We start from the raw sequence: 17,681 nt of genomic DNA, 5'->3' as shown, positions 1-17,681 counted from the left end.
TTTTCAGTAACGGAAAACGGAGGCGGTTGCGCGTACGGCCACTTGGATTCGTCGGTGCGATTTTAACTGGGCGAAAGCGAGTGTTTACTTCCTCGTTCGCTAGGTGTCACTAGTTGGTGATGTCGTCTCGCTCTTGTGTACGAGTAAGGTAAGTGCGGGAAAGAGATGGAGTAAGTAAATGTTGATCCAATCAAACCATTGCTAGTGCGATTCAAAGATGGCGCAACCAAATATCATGGTTGTAAAAACATCGCGATATTCAATCAAATCAATATTTCGTCATGGCCATTCGTCTGTCTGTCGATATATCACAGTCGTTTAAACGGAAACCCCATAAGGTCTAGGTGACATAAATTATATCACTTTCGTGCCCAACTGCGCGAAAGTTATTCTTGAAAGTGTAACTTCTTCCATTACCCACGATCCATATCCTGCTCCTACCTCTTTATAGCTGTTCACTTTGACTTTGAATTATCTGATAATACTCTGCACTATAATTTAAAAAAAATTACAACAGCAAGAAAATCATATTATTATTGTATATAACAAGATGGAAATAAATGATAAGTTACAAAAGTGGTAAATACACAAAGTAAAAAAGGCAGGGTAAAGAGGAAGTCAAAAACACTGCGTCATTACTTGCGACTTTACTAAAATTAGATAAAGTGACAACACCAGCTCTGAGGCTTAACGGACGAGGATCGCCGCCTGGACAAGAGTGGTATACCATATTGAAGTCGCAATCCTGGAATAAAATTGCTTGATTAAGGTATTGACTTGAGCCTGTCATAAACATGACCATAAAACGTTTTTTATTTATTTATTTATTTCAGATAACTCATATCCATAATTTGTTTGGTACAGTTGAAGAAATATTATTTGCACCAATGAGCGTTGTCGCTTGAAACGGCTTATCCTTTCTATTACAATAGGGTAATAAAACCATTAACACTTCTTTTACTTCAAACGTACATGGACTTAATGGTCTTGGTCCATCGCGCATCGTACGTGTCGTGAGTGCAGGTGCACTCAATGCTTTTTCTGAATTCTAGTTTTGAACTTTACACATCGGTCTTCTTTTGTCAACTTGAGTGCTTTCCAAAAATACTGAATACCTATATTTTTCTTGCTAATTCAGGAAAGTTAGTTCCGCCTAATGATTATTATCAAGTTTAAAGTTACGTACCAGTAATAAAAGTATTTAAACTAGTTGTTCACACTAAATAACACGTGCGTTTATGGACAAAGGTTTTTTTTTGTCCTATTATACTAGAAAGATAAAGCAATAAGAGGAATGCAAATTATATTTATAAAATTTTAAAATAGTTGAAGGAAGAATCAACGCTTTGCGATGCCATTAGAAATCGCACAGTGGTGATTCATGAACAGTGAGTTTGTTGGAGACCATTTTTAGGATACTATAGCTGCTGCCTCTCGTGAAGCTACTAGTGAAGCACGCCGTTTATGCATTGTTGCGTAAAAACAATCAACGCGTGCCAATGCAGACATCTCCGAAGCACTGCAGTATCGAAGCAGACCCAACAATGTCCTAAAAGCATTATTGTACTATACTTTTTGTGATAATAAGAGGCTAAAATACATTTTGCATATTTTCTATGAGCCATATAGTATAGTCTGTCGTCGAGAAAGGCATTTCGCTATTTTCTCCTGAACGGCTTAAGCTGATTACGCGTTTCTAAGTGTGGACCCCTAAGGGGTTCGTGTTATGTACGCTGGGGGTCCATGGCGAGCCTATCTAACAAAAACTATAAAAATGGGTATACAATATGGTGTGGTTAAATAGGTACTGTGCGCGTAACTTTTTGAATTTCACGAGCGAAACTCGCGTCAATGCATCCCGCGAGCCGTTCTTCTTCTTCATCTTTTCGGAAAGGGTCCGTGGGCTCTTTGAAATTTTGAGAGGAGTCCATTACTAGAAAAAGGTCAAGAAATCCTAGTAGATGGGATCTAAAAGAAGGACATGGGCTACTTTTTGGCAAAAAAAAAAGTCTCAAAGGGGGTGAAATAGGTGATGAAATTCTGTATCGAGAAAAAATTGTTTCTCAAGTAAGGAATCTGAAAATTTATATTTATGCCTTTTGTACAAATAAACAAAACAATTTCTATAGCAGAAGAGTAGGCTACTCCGAAGTACTTACTCTACGTAGACGAAATTACGGGCACCAGTTAGTATAGAATATATTAAAAGTGCGTGCATTTGGAGATATATTCCGAGACAGCTAAAGTTCGAGTCAAACAGAGGCGAATTCTGCGCGTGATGTTTCTGTTTTAGCAGCTTTCGCCGAAGACAAACCATAAATTATCTTCAAGCTGTGAATTTGTTCTCGAAACAGACGTCAGACAATTTCATCTGCAGGCTCGAGCATGATCATCCGGCTTGCTAATGCTATATAATATTAGCGATTTACTTATTTTATTTTCAACTGTACTAACATAAGCGACAATTCTTTAATAATTTATGTTAGTAAAAATATATATACTGCAATACCGCAGCCCTTGAAGACAAAAGTCTTCGAGCAGTGCGTATTGCCGGCTCTGAGACGTGGTCACTTACTATGGGCCTCAGAAAAAAGGGGCTCACCGAGCTATGGAGCGTGCAATGCTCGGCATTTCTCTACGTGATCGAATCAGAAATGAGGAGATCCGTAGAAGATGAAAGTCATCGACATACCTCAAAGGATTAGCAAGTTGAAGTGGCAATGGGCAGGGCACATAGCTGTAGCAGAAAGATTTTTCGAATGGAGACCACGAACCGGAAGGCGTGCAGTGGGACGGCCCCCTGCTAGGTGGACGGATGACCTGGTAGGGGTGGCGGGTAACCGATGGCACGTCGCGTGCGGACGGCCAGTCTGGAAATCTTTGGGGGAGGCCTATGTTCAGAAGTGGACGTCTTCCGGCTGATATGATGATGATGATGATGAGGATTATGTAAAAATATAACTATATATAATTGTACAGGACCGACGCTCTTCGATCCTCTGCTTTATTCTTTCTTCGATAATAAAACTCCTTAATTTAAAGTGGACTGTATATTCAAATAAAAATGTCGATCTGACTTACAAAACAAGACAAGTGATTCCAAGAGTGATGAAAAGTGATTGAATAACAAACCAAAATCCGCCCATATTTATACCGGCACGATGTCTCCCACATCGTACCGGACCTATCAATGGGTCGCTACGCCGCTCGGCCAATCAGAGCTCTTGAATTAATCATTCTGTTCTGGACTCTAGCTCTGACCGGCCAGGCGCGTACGGCCGTCCGTAACAATAATATTAACTGAATCATTACAGAAAAAAGTCATAACTCGGAACATTTCAATTTTGAAGTAATATCACAATCATTGTCATTGCTGGGCTCTAGTCTCCTGTCAGGCGAGGGTTTAGGTCAGATTCCGAACTTAACACGTTTTCCGAGGGTTGTGAACTTTCTACGACGTGCAGATTTCATCACATTGTTCTCCCTCATCGAAAAGTTCATGGCGAATTTCAAATTAAATTTCGTACATAAATTACGAAACCTCGAGGAACGTGAGCCCGAATTCGAACCCACTATCTCTGCTTGAGATGAGGTAGGTTAAACCATTTGGCTGCCAGTGCTTATTATAACAATATGTATAATAATAATAATTGCAATGTGGCGACTAAAAGATCGCACACTATTAGAACGAACGAAGATCGCACTGGCTTTGGGCAAACGATTAATAACGCGGTTTCCGCCACTAATCGGGAACGTTCGTGAGATGCGCCAAAGTTGAGACTTCGGCCGCCGCATAGTGGGCCCAAATTGATATTTCTTGAAAGAACTTGTGGAGTTTCGAGCTATTTTTTTTTATGTGATAAATAATAACATTCCTAACAACTTTTATTCTTGTGTAATTTCTTGAAAAGTTGATAGTTTCGGAGATAAAAAATGATAATAATTTTTTTGTATGGCAAAATATACATTTTATTTTTTATCTCAAAATATACGAAAATGTATTGTGCGTGGGTTACTTACAGTATAGTTCCAATAATTTCCTACGTAGAAAAAAATTAATCCGTCTGCATGTACTTGCGGCTTTGTAAGTAAAGGTGCGGCAAAATTGCCAACTTTTTTATGTACTTTTTTAACAAAATACAATGAGCTTCGACTAAAGAAAAATTAATTTTAATGTAATTTAGAGGGTGTTATAACAATAACACGAAAGTTAAGTAGAAACTAGTATATTGTGTTAAAAAATAAATAACAAATCTAAAAATTTGCCACCTTTTTCCTTATAAAACCGCAAGTACCTGCAGATGGATTATTCTTTTATTGATAGAGAATGAAATAAAAAATTGTAAGGAGTTCGGCCGCAATCGGGTGATAACTATCTTGAAGTGGAGTAAAAGCACGAAATAACGGAGACCAAATATTATTCACTTAGTTTATTTCTTACAACACAAAGATAGGAAGTTCACACAGGTTTACAGCAAAGATACACAAAAAATCGTGGATATACCTAATAGGATAACGGTCTGGGAAAGTCCGAGCATTAGGCATGCGATAGTTGCCACAAGGTCGCCAGCCGTTATTCTTCTTAGGTGCGAGGTGCAACGGTGAAGCCCAAGGGCTTTCGGAAGTGCACGCGAACACTACGTGTTCTCAACAATAGAAACTGGCCTGCCTCGTTCGTCGCTTTGCGCGCTTCCATTGTACGACACGATAAAAAATAATTTTTTTATGGTAAGATTATTTTATTTGTATATAACCAAAATTTATAGTTGTGTAGATGTAAAGTGAACAGTTTACGTATGTTCAGTAAATATGTAGAAATGTAAATAGGTGTTGTATATTATATATATAAGGCTACAAGTTCTTACTCACTGATAGAAATAGAAAGCATACTTCCCGATATGGTGGAAAAAAATATTTATACCGTTGTACGCGGATATGCTCCAAAGTAAAGAATCAAATATGAGAGGACCTGAATATGGAAAATATGAAAGAGTGATCAACGGCCTGCAAAAACTATAATACATGTATGTTTTATGAGATACAACCTGGTCAATTTCCGCGGGAAGTAAAAAATGTTCGAAATTCAAATAAACAAGATGGCCGCCATTCAAATTTCAAAGCCTACACGGAAACTATTAGAGATAGGCAGGAGGTGCTCGAAGGAATGTCATAAAGGGTAACACTGGTCAACTGCCTGGGTTAAAAAAATTCAAGATGGCGATTTCAAAATGGCGCGGGCGGCCTAAGAAAAACTTGCTTCGATCCGGCTGAAAATTGGCATGCAAAGATCTTTAGGAGTTTTTGATCATAATTTGGGGTCAAAAATTTATATTCGCAATTTTTTAATATGGCTGCCTTATAAGGATTTTTTTCGTTGAAAATAGATGCCGTAAGAGATTTGCTCTGATTCGACTGAAAATTGGCATGTGAAGGCCACTAGAAATAATAATAATTTGTGCTCAAAATTTGTTTTTCGCTACTTTCAAATATGGCCGTCATAGAAGCATTCGTCGGCGGCAGAAAAAAAATTGCTCAGATACCTTTGAAAATTGGCATATGGGGGTTTCTAGGAGTGCTTGATAATAATTTGTGATCAAAATTGGTTTTTCGCCATTTTTAAATATGATTGCCATACAAATTCTTTTAGCGGCAGATAAAAACTTGCACTAATTCGATTGAAAATGGACATGTCGGGGTCTTTATGAGTGTTTAAGAATAATTAGCGGTTCAAATTTATTTTTCACCATTTTTCAATATGGCTACCATACAAACTTTTTTGGCGATAGATACAAATTTCTTCTAATTCGACTGAAAATGACATGGCATCATAATTTGGGGTAAAAATTTTGTTTCCGCTGTTTTTCGATATAGTCGTAATTTATTTATGTAACTTGCTTTGCTCGCACTGGAAATTAGCACGAAAAGATTTCTAAGATTATTTGATAATAATTAGTGGTCATAATATATTTTTGTAATTTTTAAATATGGCCGCCATTAAAGAGCTATTTAATTTTTTTCAAAACAAAGTCCTAAGTGCCGAGGCCGCAGGCCGAGGTCCACAGAGGGCGAAGTCCGAAGCGTCCGCATGCCTTCGTATGGAGGTAATTATATACGGAGGCGTAATAGATTACGACTACAAGATCTCACAGTTGTAAAAATGTAAGGCATACTTCCCGATGTAGTGGAAATGAGATACTTATTATGGCGTTGTTGTATCTCAACCATATCTGTTAGATTCCATTTTCTTGAAAGCTATGCCAAAGAGAAGTATTTAGGGGAAAAAAATGCCAAACTACTGCCGAATTTCCTGTATAATGAATACCAAAACAACCATAATCCAGAATACTCAGACCAAAACTTAGAAATGTTCGTTTCTTAAATTGGCCCCAATTATATATACATATATATAAATATAGGTAAGAAGTAAGTAAGTATTAAGTAGGCTACATCACTCCCTCCCAGAGACCGTCACTACGGGCGATAATAGTTCGGAAACCGAACTCTGCGGCCTGAGCGTGTCCTTCTCACGTCATCCTAAGCTGGGACATTGGGTCCTATAGGAACAGGATCAGGAGAGGGTTTGGGAGGAAGAATAGGAGTAGGCATAGAATACATGGGGGATAGGTCAATCAGTGCATAGGCTGGTTTGAGGCGGTCTATGGATACCGTAACGCTTTTTCCCTCAATTAAAATTTTTAATGTTTTGTCGCTGCGGTCAAGCACTTCGTGAGGGCCAGAGTAAGGAGGCTGCAAAGATCCACGTAATGAGTCGTCCCTTAAAAATACATGACTAGATGAGGTTAAGTCTTTGGGAATAAAGATTTTGCCCTTATTGCGACGCGCTGCAGGTACAGGACGCAGCTTTGATGCAAATTGACGCTGACGACTGGTAAAGTCCGATATATTGGTGGAGTGGGTGGTCGTGGGTAGGAAAAACTCTCCAGATAAACGTGCTGTACGGCTCCCCGTGCACCAGCTTATCAATCGATGTTTGGAGGTTATCTTTAAATGAACTTCTACTGCCCAAAAGCACCAGGAGCAATGTATCCACCCAATTACTATCCGCATGGCATATTATGGCGGCTTTCAACTGTCGATGGAATCGTTCCACTAACCCGTTACAAGCTGGGTGATAAGCGGTGGTTTTGCGATTTTTGAATCCGGTCATTTTTCTCAGATATTAGAGAAGTGAAGATTCAAACTGTCGTCCGCGATCAGTGACTATATCTGTTGTACATCCAAATCTAGATATTCACGATATTAATGCCTTCCCAACTGTTTCAGCTGTCATATCCGCTATAGGTGTTACTTCAAGCCAGCTTGTGAAACGATCCACAGCAGTAAGGCAGTAGCGGTAGCCTTGTGAGACATGAAGAGGGCCAATAATGTCTACGTGAATAAAGGAGAATCGAGCACGAGGTAGATCAAATGTGTCAAATGGCGCCAAAGTCCACAGACTTTGGCGCCATTTGGCACATTTGTCAAACATTGTCGGGACCATTGCAGACAGTCTTTACGAACATTAGGCCGAACAAATCGCTCGGCGACCAATTTAGCGGTGGCGTTGGCGCCTGGATGGCTAAAACTGTGGAGGCTCTCAAAGAGTTGTTTCCTTAGAGGCTTAGTAACAAAATTTAGCTTAGGTGAGGCTGTGCTGACGTCACAATAAAGTTCTATTTCAGTGTTTGGGATCTTTAGCTTTTTGAGGCAGAGTGAAGATTTACCTTCCAGAAGTTGAGTCAGCTCTGGATCTAATGATTGAGATGAAGCTAGCACGTCTAAATCGATTAGCATCTGCAGTTGTTCAATACGCGACAGTGGATCGGCGATGATTATCCTTTCCAGAAATATGTCTAATGTCGGTAGTGAACTGCGAGATGTAATCGAGGTGTCGGTATTGCCGAAGCGAACAGTTAACTTTTCTTTCACTGAAAGCAAAACTTAGCGGCTTGTGGTCAGTAAACACGATGAAATGCCGTGCCTCTAGCATATGGCGAAAGTATTTAATGCTTTCGTAAATGGCTAAAAGCTCGCGATCGTAAGGTGAATACTTTACTTGAGAGGGGCTCAATTTCCGCGAGAAAAATGCTAAGGGCTGCCATACATTACTTTTAAATTGCTGCAAAACTGCACCCATTGCCAGGTCAACCGGGTGGGATGATCTAACACAACCAGTAAGCAATGCATTTAAAGGAGCCTGGATCGGAGCAGATTGGGGTAGAAAGCGCCTATAAAAGTTAACCATTCCTAGGAATCGCCTAAGTTGTTTGACAGTCTTAGGTACGGGAAAATCTTTTTTGGCCTGGACTTTTGACTCGAGTGGTTTTGTGTGTGATGCAGAGATCCGGAATCCTAAAGAAGTTACCTCGGAAATCAGCTCTGTATTCCTAAAATTGTTCCCGTGATTAAATAATAATTTAGCCGAAAATTTGTACTTTTTATTTCCAGCATTTTTAATCAGCATTTAGGAATACAGAGTTGATTTTTTTCGTATGATAAATAATAAAAACATCTCACGAACGTTCCCGATTAGTGGCGAACACCGCGTTATTAATCCTTCGCCCAAAGCTACGTTCACTCTAATAGTGTGCGATGTTTTAATCGCCGCAGCAACAAAAAAATAATAACACATAATGTAGTTGTACCTGAAAGACATCTCCTTCAGAAATGATAACCGAAAACCGCTGCAACGTGAAAGCCTGATCCTTGGTGCAATTTGTCGCACCACTGAATAAGGCGTCGAATGTACAGCGACGGAACTTTGCTTTTGCACTGAAACATATACATGTATTTCAATTAATAAGTTCCGTCGTCTTTTTATTTTGTAGCCATACTTATGTATGACCAACAAATATTGTTTTGATTGATATATACTATATTATGTAAGGCTACAAAAATGTAACACTGTGCATTTATACCTTCCTAATACACACGGAACGACGTCGAGCTACGTCAATTCAATTCTTCATTGCATTTACCATAATGTTACAAGAATGACAATGGCTTAAAGCTAAGGTGACATCGCATTATGGACCCTGTAGGGAACTGCAAATTATATTTATAACGAACAAACGAACGAACGAACTTTTTGTTTGCTATTCAGATTAATATTCTAAATATAGTATATTTTTAAAGCAACATTTCGTTGCGTTTTCATAGTCAATGTCGTCGTGACATGTCGCCGAAGGCGCACGCGGTAATGATTACTTTTACTTGTGCTTGTAATCATAAAAATCATAAACAGTCATTTATCCAAAGAAGCAATATGTAGTATCTCTAGTTTGTTAGGGTGTTATATAGTGTTATACGGCACTGAATGGTACTGAAGCATTTGAGAAGATTCGGTCCTATTTCTGCTACCCTAAGGTTTGGCACTGAACTGTGTGCTTTCGCGCCAGTGAGACATACTGTTGGATCCATGACCCTGTAAATTTACCCTTTTTGATATTAGAAAACATAAATCTTCAGTCAAATAATTAAGTGCCTCTCAAGTTTTCATTCTTTTTTTTTCAAGTTAAAATCGGACCTTTCCAATAACTAATAAATATTTTGTTGAATCTAGAGTGGCTTTGTGACTTGAAGTAAATTAATTTGCTCTTGGATTAAATATTTCTGTCTTATAACTAAAATACACTTTGGAGACGTTTTTTTTTCTATTATCAAGTAATTATTCTCTAGCGTCTATAGGGAGAGGATCGTTTTGTTGGATTTAATAAATTTGTCGTCATAAAAAGAATTTTGTCTTTTTCTAAGTAATCTGTTTTTACCGTGTACCTATGAAATAAAGATTTTTTTATTTTTGACTTTTGAACCGACAGAACGACAAATAAGTGCCCATAGAAAATTAGTTTCATGTAGATCTCAATACTGCCCTCCTTGTCATAAGCAACGCATTCGCATAACTTTCGAGCTATTGGCACTTAAAGAATTTTTTTTTTATTGATTTTGCTAAACAGTATAACTGAAACTAAACAAGATATAAAAAAAATCGCTTAAAGGATGTTGTAATTTCGATTCGCTTATTCCAGATATGTTAAAACTTAATTTCGATAAGAATGTCGATTACGTTGTTTAAGATAAGGACGGCAGAATAGATGGTTCTTTTTTTATTCCGCTAAATGAGCCAGTATACATATCACATATCACATATACATATCACAACTATCGACCTCTAGGATAACTGGAGTGCCGTCGGTGTCCGATGACGTATTTGACATCAAACATCGCACATAATTGACATGACTGCATGGAAACAGCTTATTGTACATGTATAGTTCTTTGTACAAGCATACTATGATATAACTGCACGATCGTATTCGATATCACGAGCTAATAATGGGAGAACTCGGTAGCAAAGCTAAAATGTAGGTAGGTGCACCGGAATATGAAAGCACTTACGCAAAATTTAAATTTGTAATGGGTTTTTCTTTACAAGGTCAAGTGACGGGACGAATAAGACGTGCGCTTGATGGTAAGATACACAACTGTCCATAACAGTTGCAGTGCCACCCAGGGCATCAAATTAAATCCCAAAGACATAAGTTGACAAGTCCCATGTACCTGTAATTTCACCAGCACCCTGACCCTTCAAAACCGGAATTTAGTAATGCTCACATTAATGCTTGGCGGCCGAAATAGGTAAGGATAGCTCTACTACTACTATATTTTTTAGTGTTCATGAGTTGTTGTGCCCGCTGGAAAAAACTGCTAAAACATAACTATTCTTCCTTCTTTCACTGACGTTCCAACGTATGGCGGCTCCGCTAGCTTTAAAAAAAGAACCATCGATAAGAAAAGAAAAAAAAAGACAGATACACTTACCAACATAAATAAAAATGTGACTCAAAATGTGACCATTCCTTTGTAGAATTTTTCTTAAGATTGTCCGCCGTCGTACCGAAATCTAAATAACATTTCTCCCATCGCTCAGACACACTGTCAATACAATACGGTAACTCGTCGTATTCTGAAGCAAAATATTAATAAATATACAATAACGTGATGTGAGCTTTTCTGTCAGATGTCTGACAGACGTGGATGAACTGACGGTGAGTTCCTGTTCTTTTGCTTGGCTAATTTGTGTGACACATAGTAAGCGATTTTTGTTTTGAACACGATTCGCACGAAGTATTACGCTTCCACATTTATATGGCGAACGGCTATGGAGTGAAATTCCCTGCCTGCAGGTTTGTTCCCTGAACTTTATAACTTGAACCAAAGGCCCACTCTCGCCAAGAAAACATGGCGAGAGTGAATAGGCAAATTATTTAGGTGTGCATGCTCCACTGTCCACCTCATCGTCACTTTCCATCAGGTAGGATGGAGGTCAAATGCGCCCTTACATTTGTATAAAAAAAACCGTACTCAGGGGTATTTATTGGACATAATGCAATATACATATATTACAGAAGTTTAAATCTTTTTAGCTATTTTATGTAAAGGGTCCCGCAGTACAATATTTATGTACCCATTTTTAAACCGCCACTGACAAAAACTAGTTTCGTTCCCCAGACTCTTAAGTCTATTTAGTGATGTGACGTGTTATGAATTTCCACCTTATATTCATTCAATTCTCTTAAACCTATATCCTCAATTCCAAATCATACTCTTATGGCTGTAGTGTAGTCACACTACACAAACAGATGGTTCAGAATTTTTGTTCTTTTATAGTAACCGCAGAGGTTCAACCAGTTAGGCACCTTTATAGCTATATAGATTTTAAGACTTTCGTGGTTATTCACTAAATGATTATCACTAGTAACAGGTTTCTTACCACGGTATAACTTCTTTTTATTTTCCCGATATTTCGGAACGGTTGCACGCTCCATGGTCACGGGTTGACTGGACGGCGGCAGATGACAGCTTTATGGGCAGACATATCTGTCTACCCTCTTGCGCTGTCGACGACTACCTTCATCGCGATTTGTTGTGGCGTTACCATTGTCACTCACTTTTGTGTGTGAACCGTGATGATGGTTTTAAACTGTCCAGTGCATGGAATCCGGTCCTTAGTGCGTGCAGTAATAAAAACAAAAACACCTCGAGTTCAGTTTCGCGTGTGGATACAGTAAGTGTGGTTTGTGTGAAAAAAGTGAGTGACAATGGTAACGCCACAACAAATCGCGATGAAGGTAGTCGTCGACAGCGCAAGAGGGTAGACAGATATGTCTGCCCATAAAGCTGTCATCTGCCGCCGTCCAGTCAACCCGTGACCATGGAGCGTGCAACCGTTCCGAAATATCGGGAAAATAAAAAGAAGTTATACCGTGGTAAGAAACCTGTTACTAGTGATAATCACCTTTATAGCTGCCAGCCCTGGCTAGTGATGTCGGTATTCACTGTAATACAATAATAGAATATCACTGGTTAGACATCCTGACATTCAATTATTTTTTGTGAAATTACTCCACTAGTTTGTTATAATTGGTACTTGGTGTAACGGGCTGGTATCCGCAATTCGACGTCAGGGCGCCTATTTTGTGTGGTTATAATTATTAATACAAAGATCGAACACTTAGAAAAAATTCCTTTGATCCAGACGCTTTGCAAACTAAGCCACGGAACGAACCAGCGGACCTCACGAATTTTTCCATATGCTTGTTGTCGAATCTTTGTATTTAGCTTTTAATGACTTTTTAGCCACCATCTATGAGAAATCTTGAAAGTATTTCGCCACCCAGTTAGGCACCTTTACAGCTACCAGCCCTGTGAAAGGTAAAATTACTAAACATTTTATAATTCTTAATACAAAGAAAAATTCATTCGATCTGACAGGACTCTAACCTGCCTCCGTGGCCGAACGCAGAAGTCCTGGGTTCGATTCTCGGGCCGGAAATATTTGTATGGCCTGCATTTATTTCTCTCGTGAGTTTGGGTGTAATTTGTGTGTGTACGTGAGGCGCACTATAAGTTTCCGGAATGAATAAGAAAAAATACATAAATGGTCAGAAATGAATTTATTGTTTCTCAAAATATTCTCCGTTAGCGTTAATGCACTTTTTCGTACGAATGAACCAATTTTGAAAACATTTGTGCCACTTCTCCGTGACAATCTCTGAAACATATTTTTAATACTCTTCGACAGCCTCTTCAGGTGATGAAAATCGTTGAGCGCGTAAGTGGTTCATAATTTTTGGAAATAAATAAAAGTCACAAAGTGCCAGGTCGGGACTGTACGCGGGATGGCTCATAAGGTCAACGTTGTTCATCTTCAAAAATTCATTTGTCTGTCTGGCCGTGTGAGAACTGGCATTACCGTGGTACAAGATGATACGGCGTTTACGGTTATTTTTACGGAGTTTATCAATAACTTCCGGCAAACAAATGGTCATGTATAATCACTATTCACGGTACAATGATTCTCTAAAGCAACAGTAGCCACGTGTCCAGTTTTATCAAAAAAGAATCAATCATCTGCTTAGAGGCACTTTATACGCGCGCCACTTTGGTTGGTTTCGGCTCGTCTCAAAAGACCCATAAGCTCGATTGCTGCTTTGTTTTGGGATTATAACTATAAATCCATGTTTCATCACCTGTTACTATGTCCCACACCAAATTTGAGTCCCCTTCGTTAAATCTGGTAAGCATGGCATTGCACCTAGTGACGCGATCCGTTTTTTGAGCCTCAGTCAAATTGTGTGGGATCCACCGAGAGCACAGCTTTTTCACACCCAAATGTTTGTGTAGTATTGATCGTATCTGACTCGTGCCTATGCCTAAAGATGTTCAAAATCTCATGGTATGTCACATGCCTGTCTGTTTTGATCATACGGCGCACAGCATTGATGTTTTTGTTGTTCACAGCAGTGGACGGGTGACCATCACGAAATTCGTCATAGAGATTCACACGACCGCGTTTGAATTCTGCAAACTAGCTATAAATAGTCGTCTTGCATGGTGCTTTATTGCCAAAAGCAGTTTGAAGCCAAGCAAAGCTCCGCTGAGCTGTTACATTACACTTAAAGTCGTAGAAAATCATACTGCGAAAATTTTGACGAGTTAAATACATGGTGATGTAAACAACTAATTTCTAAAATGACACCACATTGTAAAAACAAGTGACAACCAGAAGAAACAAACTGTATTCTACAGCCCAAGAGCTCCATTTTCAAATGTTGTAATTACTTTTTAAATATTGTTTATGTAAGTGGCCAGTTCCAGAAACTTATAATGCGCCCTATTTACGTACGTGTGAGTGCGTGCAGGCGTGCGTGCGTGTATATCAAATTAGAGCCACCGCTCTGCCAACTAAGCTAGAAATCGAGTCAGCAGACCTTATAAATTTCTCTGTGTTTGTTACAGATCTTTTGATATATTTTAGATAACAAACTAGTGAAGTAATTTCACAAAAAAATAAATGAATATCATGGCAGGGTAACGTCATGACATTCAATAAAATGAATATTACAAAAGAAATTTTGATTAAGTTTTTGCCATTGTGCGGACTGGTTTCCGAGAAAGCTTTTGTAGCTCCTAATAAAAGAGTTCGTTCAAGGAAATATTGCCATCTTACCTGTTTCTACCGTCAAACAGGAATGTGAAATTAGACGCACGTGGGACTTGTCAACTTATGTGTACGGGTTACTGGCGCAGTGGCAGTGCCCCTCGGTTCTTAGTGATTTAAAGCTTTGAGTGGCACTGCAATTGTTATAGTCACTCATGTCGCTTACCACTAGATGCAAGACTTGACCGTCCCGTCACTTACGGTATCATTAAAAAAGCAGTCACCAGACGTGCCAATGTTTTCTTCAGTACTTTCAGTTGTTCAGGCACCTGGCCTGCTCACCTTCTTGAATTTCGTCCACTTTAGCCATTTGTCTTAAACATTTTCTATCACAAAAAAAATATTCGATATTAACAAACAACTTACTAGCAAGAAAGTTTGAATCCTCACATATTCTACTAATGACAAAGTTGTGTCCACTAATACTTTCTTCGTTGAAACGACTATTTGTTACATCTTTGCAGTCTAAATTCCATTCCCTCGCACACGTTGTCAAATGTTTAATAGCCCTGAAATCAGAAGGTACATACATATCGATGACTTTTTAGTGGCCTATCGCAAAAAACTTAAAATATTAGAGGAAAATAGTTCAGAAGAACAAAATCGAAGTATCGTTCACCAATGTTGTCATGTTGATTATTTTGACCAATAAAAAATTCGGTGACTTATTCACCGAAAACGACAAAACAATGTTATTAGAGTATTTTGGTATGTCACCTTTCTTGAAAATCAGCATTATATTTTGTGTACGCTAAGTTACCTGCCCAACGTTCACTCTTACTTTGAAGTGCCTAATATCCAATACGACACAAAAAAGTCCTTGTGAAATTTTGAAAAAACTGTTTAATGATAAAACGCAAGAAAAATACGTTAAATTATGCCGTCCTGCAGAATAAACGCTGGACCGTACGAAACAGGTATGATATCGGCTGTTACAGGTCATTGACCTTGTAAGCAAAATTTTGTTATATTTTAATCATGAGTACATTTTGGTGTCTTTATTTCACTTAATAAATGATTTATTTTTACGACCTGTATAACACTTATCGCTTTTGCAATTCTATTAATATTAAATTTTGTTGACAGAGCGCTGCAAGAGTAGATTGTAACTAATATACAAGTACGTATTTTGTTTCCTCTATTCGTACCCGTATTTTAATACATACTTGTTTTTACGAGCCATTTTTAGCAGTTTATTGCGAAGGACAACTTCAATCTGTACATAGATTAGCTAATGGAAGACCAGCGGTGAAATAACAGTATCGTACTAGTGGCAATATAGTGGCAACAAAACTACTTACGCGCACCAATAAGGGAGCCTATAAGGTTCCGGTGGTGATTTCTTCGTTGAATTATACGTCATTGCAGCTGTAATTGTACAATTCAATGCATACAATGCAAATTCTTCGCAATTTATGTTTCGATAATCTGTGACTACAGATGTTTTAAAAGAAACAATATCGGGCTCGTCAATATATGCCACCGTAGGTTCTGAAATTGAATACATTTAAAAATTATTATGTGGACATACAAAAGATTTATAATTTAATGGTCTGATAAGTAGGTATGAGTAAAAATGCCAAGAAACCACATCCATTACCTGTTGGTCCAAAACTAGGGGATTCTTACTATGAGAATTAGAAACATATCTTAAATTACTCTTACGGGCAAATATAAACTGGGACCTCGTTGTCTTGCTCCCAGAATGCTAAGCGCTGGACCACCGGAGCCATTAAAGAAATCAGGATTCATATAAAATACTTCATTGTGCAAGACTATTACTTTAAATTTTGTAGTGTAGTACATAACCACACATTCAGTTGTAAATTAAAGAAAAGTTGAATTTCCTGGTATCAGGGCATGAATGGCACAACATCGAACAAGTCACTATTGCGGGAAAGCATGTGGTGCTTTCCCGCAATCGTGATTTGTTGACGCAGACGCATATTTAGTCACAGATATACTGATTCTGTAGAGGCCATGAATCAAAAGTCAAATAACCCTGAAAGTAATGTAGTCACCTAATATGTAGACATGAGGTGACGATGGAGCATGCACAGGTGTGTATAGGCAGGAGTGAATAGGCATTATATAGGTATATAATGCCTATTCACTCTCGCTTTGAAAAGCAACAAGTAATAGCGTATAACAAACAAATCAGCACTCACCAGGCGATGTGTAATGCTTCTTATTCCTACGCGATTTTCTTGCAGTTCCATCATCAGATAACACCAAAATTAATAAAAACCAAAACAGCTTTCGCATCTTCCTAATCACATTGGGTCTTAAAAAAATCTTTCACCCATGTTATAGTCTGTAACAAAAGACAAAAATTGTCTTGAACTTTCTCATAATACAGTTGTTATTTTTCGCAAGAAAGTGCACTGCTTTTCGATACAAATTATTGTAATTTTGGATCAATTTTCCAAAAAATAAAAATTATTCTAATTGCAAAATAAAATTGGAAATTCAACTGAGTTAATACGAGTAACAGAGAAGCATTTATAACTTTGTTAAATTATAAAAGTTTAAAAGACAAAAAATGTTTGGATAAACATTCTGTCAATATTACAAAGATTGTCAAATGATTAACCAAACAGGTGATCAAAAAGTTTTATTACTCTGTGAAAAGATTAAACATGTTCTATCAACGTTTGCGAACAGAATGTCATAAAAATAAGTTATTAAATTCTATTGTTAAAAAATAATTCATATATAATTATAAATTACCCGTTTAATGAGTTGTTTAATTATGTCCTTTCTAAAACTGGCGCATCACAACACTTCTAACGTTGTTGACAATAAAATGATTGTCGTTAAGTTGTGATGTAGGAAATACAAAAGTATGGTCGATAATACCTACAGTAAAAAATACCTTCAACAAATACGCTTGATATAGCTATATCCGTCTACACAACAACAAATAGTGCCGTAAATATTTGCCACACAGATCAACAAATATGAGTTGACTTGACTGACAGAAAATTATAAGTTTCTGCCATTGACTTACAAATAAATGGACGACGGGTCTAATACAAAAACCACGAAACAAATGTCCCAAGTCAACCTATTCGAAATTTAAATTGTAATGTCATCGCAGTATCGCGCTGTCAGTAGAACAAATGAAGACTAAAGCGGAGTGTCGCGCTCTGTATACGATTTTAGCGCCTTACAAGTG

At 38.0% G+C, this 17,681-nt stretch overlaps 1 protein-coding gene across 1 annotated transcript; it reads right to left on the bottom strand.

Annotated features, from left to right (window-relative positions):
* Positions 1-568: 568 nt before the first annotated feature.
* LOC113227368 lies at positions 569-16,813 on the bottom strand. The gene is made up of 6 exons (XM_026460262.1): positions 16,672-16,813; positions 15,805-15,994; positions 14,870-15,012; positions 10,822-10,966; positions 8,646-8,772; positions 569-745 (listed from the first exon to the last, which is right to left on the bottom strand). Exons 1-6 carry the CDS (start codon positions 16,766-16,768, stop codon positions 569-571), a joined length of 879 nt encoding a protein of 292 aa, XP_026316047.1. The 5' UTR covers positions 16,769-16,813.
* Positions 16,814-17,681: the final 868 nt, after the last annotated feature.

The sequence above is a fragment of the Hyposmocoma kahamanoa genome, unplaced genomic scaffold, assembly GCF_003589595.1.
Source record: "Hyposmocoma kahamanoa isolate Upper Pololo Valley unplaced genomic scaffold, ASM358959v1 210, whole genome shotgun sequence".
NCBI classification, from domain to species: domain Eukaryota; kingdom Metazoa; phylum Arthropoda; class Insecta; order Lepidoptera; family Cosmopterigidae; genus Hyposmocoma; species Hyposmocoma kahamanoa.
The sequence above is the reverse complement of the archived record's forward strand: the minus strand, read 5'-3'. Positions and strand labels throughout refer to the sequence as shown.